Here is a 5813-nt window from a genome sequence, read left to right on the forward strand (position 1 = left end):
GTGGCTTGTCCCTTGCTTGTTTCCCGGATCCGCAATTAATATGGTATGTAATTGACCCGTCGCAAGTTTGCGACGGGTATCTCCGTCATAAGGAAGAATTTGTGGAAAAAAATAAGATAAAGGCAAGCTCTTCTTTATTGTTCATGGTCTTAGTGAATAAGCCCATTCTCTCTTATTGAGTAACCAAACAAGTAGTAATAATAGGGTAACCTCTCTCCTTTCCTTTTCATTCCCTTTCCCTTGCCCTTTGACGAACCAAACGCCGCCTAAGTTCATAACTTCTATTAGAGGCTAATATTCTAGCTACCACCATATATTTGATTTCCTTCCATGCCCCCTGAAAATGCGAGAATTCCTTTCTTGCCACACTCGGGATATCACAGTATCACAGTAGTCTGTCCAATGTTTCCGCTTCCTATGATTTCTACTCTGAGCCAATCTAATTACCCTACTCAGGTTGAATCCTTTTCGTCTAATGTGCACCCAGTTTAGAGTTGCTTACCAAACCTGACTAGCATAAGAGCAACTGAAAAATAGATGACTATGATTTTCCTCAGCAACTTTGCACAGACTACACCTATTTGGCAAGATGAGTCCCTTCCTAATGATGTTATCCGTAGTATTAAGCCTTGCCTCTGTGGCCAGTGTAGTTCTAACTCTATGAGCTGGGATTATAATGCTATTAGACAACAATTTTGCCTAAGCAGTGATAGAAGCCTTAGGCCTGAAAAAGTTAATTATACGGTCTACTAACATTGAACGACCTTCCTTTGACGATACAACTCTGAACAAAATCTTTGGCTTCCTGCAATTTGGATGCAACCATTTCTTACCGTCAAGATATTCTTAAAGCGAAATTGTAGATAAATTAGAAAACTTGATGTTTATAACTACTACTCCCTCCGTCCTGGTCATTTGTTGTCATTTGGTTTTGGCACAAAGACCAAGGAGAGAGGAGGGGGCCAATTATAAAATGACAAGTGGACCAAATTGAGTATGAATGATCAAATTGCTCATCAAATGCAATCCTAAAATAGAAAGGATAACAATTGATTGAGACGCCTTAAAATGGAATAGGACAACAAATGACCGGGACGGAGGGAGTACAATATAAGTGATGCAAGTATTGAATACGATGAAAGTGGTAATAGAAAAGTCCGTAATGAAAAAAAAAAAACCATATTCCTACACGTCGCACCCGACCCAGATTCGCCATAACCAATATTATAAACTAACCCGTTTGACAACTTTATCTAACATTAACTCATGTAATCCGGCAGAATGTGATAAATTAAACAACATTTTTGAAAAGCGAATATCAAATAAACGGATAGTTTTTCACCAATTAGTATACTATAATTTATTTTGTTGAATATTTGTTTTATATACATTTGTAAATTGTTGTGAAAATAAATTTATTTTGTTATTAGTTTTATAAATATGTTTTATACGAGTATTATTTATTTTTCAATAAAACCGACATGACTAATATATCAACGATGGTAATGGCAAATTGGCAACCCTTTTATTTAGTTTTATAAGTATAAGTTTGTGATTATTTTCTTTATTTTTCTTTTTTTTACATTTTTACTCAAAAGAACAATAAAAACATACAAAGAGATAATTTTTCAATGTTGATTGTTCACATTTCCCACTTATATATATATACGATGGTTTTAGTACCAACATATACAAGCAACATAAGTCTCGGTCTTGGCTCTTGGGTAGTGAAAACTAGAGGCTATTAAAATCCTAAACACGTATTGGAGGTCGATCCACCCATTTGAGGTCAGCACTCTCTTGTCTCTCCCATCTAAACCTTGTAGAGTAATATCATGATTTTTCTCTCCTATTATTTATCCTATATGTTATAATTTTCTCCCTTGTCGCCCCTGCTCGCGTTAGAAAATTTCGAATTTTTAATTAAAATTTTTGAATTTTTTCAAGGTCCTATTATAATATTTACTTTTCTCCCCGCTAAAATTTTTCGCCTCCACTAACTTAAAATCATGACTCTGCCATTAGTGCTGTATGTCATCCCTTAAAACTAATGATTAACCAAGTGTACGCGTGGTTTGTAGGCTATTATATGTACTTGAAATTTTATTCAATCCGCACCAAAAATTGCGGCAACGCATTAGCTTGTCAATCAAAATATATTTCGTATAAAATTTCGTACATTAGAGGAAAACATTGAAAAAAGAAAATCCAATCAATTATCATTGTTCAAACTAATCAAACCTTAACATTGTAACTTATATTATAGCACCCTACTTAGACAGATAGATACTACATAGTCGAACAATACTGATTAGTTTATTAAACGACAAATTCTCATTTAAGATAGTAGACAAAATTATACTCTTTTTAATTAAATAAAAATAAAAATGGTGCGGTAACTAAGTGGTGTTAGTCTAGTAGTAGCTGGGTTAAACCTTAAAACTTGCAGAAATGTAGGAGTTGAGAGGTCCCAGGTTCGACTACTAGCTGGGGCGATGATCACTTGGCCACTCCAGCCCCCGAAGGGGATGACTTACATGGTCGGACTCAACCCCCTTGTCATCAAAAAAAAAAAAAATTTAAAAATGGTATAAACGCATAAATTACAAATTGCTATTTTTTTTGATGTTATTATTGGAGAACGATTTAATGCATATTTACTCCGTATAGACAAAATTATAAATTGTTGTTATAATTAGTTAGCTTCATTAAAAATAAATATTTTCTGATGTTATATAATTTTCCTGAAAAATAAACATTTTTGACATTTTTTCACAAGGGGAAATTTGAAAATTAATAAAGTGTCAATTTAGTGCAGATATTGCCCGTGATCTAAACTAGCTACTGTATTAATTTTACAGAGGGGATGGAGTTCCGAAAATATAAGGACGTATTGATATTGGAGAAACACAGCCAATTGCGTATGTTAGCAAGACTACTTCGAAACCGAGAAGAGCCAATAATGGTAGGAATGGGGTCGGAGATCGATAAGATCAACTACCTGAAGATGATGAACGAAGCTCATGACAACATGGTGAGTCTACTGTCGGAAGCAGAGGCATTACCTCAAAGCCAGACCCACCCGGCGAAGGCCGAGCTTTCCAAGGGAATTGAGAAGTACATAATCTATGGTGCTAACTGGACAATGCAATGTATTCGAAACTGCTGTATGCGAGTCACTTGTATTGAAAAGATTAAGGCTCATTTCGACTCGATGGTTAAGGAGTTAGAGGAGCTTAATGGTGATAATAAGGACGAGGTTGAGGATTTGCTTACTTTGGTGAAAATGTATACGCATAGGATGTGGGAGTATGGTAATACTAGCCGGAGTAATATAGCTCGTGCCCAATCTCGAGCTTTTTCTCAGGCTTTGATTATGGAAGGTATCACCATGGAGGAGCTTGTCAACAGGTATACTCTCTCGTCTCATCATTTGTTTACCTTTGATTAAAATTCTGCTCATAAAAAAATAAAAAAGTTAAGCAAACGAATGCTCCCTCCATTTTTTTTTTATTTTCTTCCCATTTGCTTTATTGCTGTCTCCCGGACGGAATATTTCATTTATTGATATCAGTAAATGATACTGTTTACAAGAGATACCAATAAATGAGGTGTCTTCTTTCATGGAATTAAAACCCAGACCTTGATTAGAACACAAAGTATAAAATAAAACCGTCCTAGAGCATGAGAGGGTAATTAATTAATTTGGGTGACTCAATGTGTGCAGAACAAAAAACAGGCTTGGATATAAGACGGATTTCGAGGATCTGGAAGATGGTCAAAAGCTTGAGGTAAAAAAAACATAACAAAACCAATACGAGTAACAAAATAAAATTTAAAAGGTGAATTAGCTTAGTTCAATTCTGTTCAGCTCCAATTAGTTTAGTTTAGTTCAGTTCAGCTTCATTCAGTTTAGTTCAGTTCAACTCGGCTCAACCATTCAATTTAGCTCTAAAAAGCCAGAAAGAACTAAAAAAATTAAGGGTAAAAAGTGATATAAAATGATCAATTGACAAGAATATTTTGGCATGAACGAGTAAGTTTTAATTTAAACCTACTCCGTATAATTCTTTTACCCGGTATGTGGCCGGACATCAATCCTGGAGGGTTAAAGGCCCCTCAAAGACGGTCTCTTACCAAATTATTTTTGTTATAATTTTGTGATTGTGCTTTACATATGGCCGGAATAGGTGTATGAGACACTAATCAACGACTCAGGAAGAGCGACATTGCCAACAATGTATAAAAGGAAATTCCGAAAGCCAGGACTCGGAGATTTGATGGACATTTACGGCATTGGGGTAGAACTAGTACAAGCCGGCGTGCTAGTTTACGACATTTTCACAGCGGAGCATATTATTGAGGCAGCACTCAGGGAAGCTTCGTCAATGTTAGCTGACTACGTGGAGTACTCGGTGGAATTGTTGGTTAATGCAAAGGTGAAGCATCTTGTTGTAAGGAAAGTGTCGAAAGTCACGGCTAAGCTTATAGCATCGCTAGCTGGGTTTGTAGCCGGTGCCATAGCCGGGTTTCTCATTACCCTCGCGAGTGGGGCGTTACTCGATGCCATTTTTGGGTCTCCTGGCAGTAGAGTTCCTCCTGATATGGAGGAACTTAAATTTCATACCGGAGAAATGCCTGATGGTATGGCCATTGCCTTTGAACTATCTCATCTTGGTTAGGTGCTTGGGGATGATTAACTGTGGATTAGTAAGTCTCTTGTAAAACCGTTTTATATTAAGACAATATAAAACCATATACAAAATACGGAGCGCCTACATGTCCTCCTCACCCCAAGCATGCTAATTGGCAAGTAGGGGGGAAATTAACCTATGATTTTATATTAATAATTATGTAAAACCGTTTTACACAAAAATCGTTATTATGTACATTAAATTGTTGTTTTAGTGCTTATTACAATTTATAAATATAATTATTATGACATTCTATACATTTCATTATGCTCTTTTATTACTTGAGTATACGTAAATATATGCATTATTATATCGACTATAGTTAAGTAATTAAGTTACTCCCCGTTATAATATGATGATCCTATTCCTATTCTGGTTTTTATGGTTAAAGTTTCAAAACATTGACCATATACATATTAAATAAGAAAAATGATGTAGATATGACATTTAAATATTTACAATTGTTATTGAATGAACTTTTACAAAGAACCCAAGAGAAAAAAAAGTAATAAATATGTGCCAAAGTAATACTCCGTACATACGAAGTATATGCAAAGAGTATCTATTATACTGTAAGAGACTGTTTAAAACTCTGTATCACGATCAATTGTTTATTTATCTTTGGGTTTTAGCTCAACATCAATCACGGAGGAGGTTAAAAATAGTATTGTTATGGATGTGCAAATTATTTATTAAAACCTTTTTAATTACAAAGCAGAAAGCGAAATAAAATTGAGATACTTAAAATGGAATTTGAAGTAATAGGAAAATCATCGTCATCATGTAATGCAACATGAATATTATTTTATTTAATCTTTTTACAATTCTTGTAATTTAATGCTAGTACTACAGTACAGATCCATAAACCATAATACAGACCTAATATTGGTACCAAAAAAAAAAAAAAATTACAGACCTAATATTGTGAAACGACACAAAACTCATATAATCAGGGTTATTTTGAAGAGTTTATGGGTATTTTGATAAATAAAAAAGAAAAAACAGGATCTCAAACCACAACACAAAAGTTGACGTGTTAGATCTCCAGAGTCCCGATAAGTCGTCTATGACGCTCTGACCTAAACAGACCTGTCAAAGTTCGAATCAGTTTTTTTTCCA

General features: G+C 34.8%; 1 protein-coding gene across 2 annotated transcripts; it reads left to right on the forward strand.

Annotated features, from left to right (window-relative positions):
* The first annotated feature begins 1566 nt into the window (after nt 1-1566).
* Nucleotides 1567-4950, forward strand: LOC141643646 (uncharacterized). Of its 2 annotated transcripts, none has more exons than XM_074452883.1 (4): nt 1567-1788; nt 2862-3411; nt 3728-3791; nt 4191-4950. In XM_074452883.1, exons 2-4 carry the CDS (start codon nt 2867-2869, stop codon nt 4680-4682), a joined length of 1101 nt encoding a protein of 366 aa, XP_074308984.1. In that variant the 5' UTR covers nt 1567-1788; nt 2862-2866; the 3' UTR covers nt 4683-4950. The 2 variants fall into 2 exon arrangements, with proteins under 2 accessions (XP_074308984.1, XP_074308985.1); XM_074452884.1 differs by having other exon boundaries at nt 1688-1788; nt 2819-3411.
* Nucleotides 4951-5813: the final 863 nt, after the last annotated feature.

This window comes from Silene latifolia, chromosome 2, assembly GCF_048544455.1.
Source record: "Silene latifolia isolate original U9 population chromosome 2, ASM4854445v1, whole genome shotgun sequence".
Lineage (NCBI taxonomy): Eukaryota > Viridiplantae > Streptophyta > Magnoliopsida > Caryophyllales > Caryophyllaceae > Silene > Silene latifolia.

What these genes read in the sequence shown, in the direction of transcription:
- LOC141643646 (XM_074452883.1), top strand. Translation starts at nt 2,867, where the DNA reads ATGGAGTTCCGAAAATATAAGGACGTATTGATATTGGAGAAACACAGC. An exon ending in ATGGAGGAGCTTGTCAACAG is followed by an intron (nt 3,412 to 3,727) that starts GTATACTCTCTC and finishes CAATGTGTGCAG; the next exon opens with AACAAAAAACAGGCTTGGAT. An exon ending in AAGATGGTCAAAAGCTTGAG is followed by an intron (nt 3,792 to 4,190) that starts GTAAAAAAAACA and finishes TGGCCGGAATAG; the next exon opens with GTGTATGAGACACTAATCAA.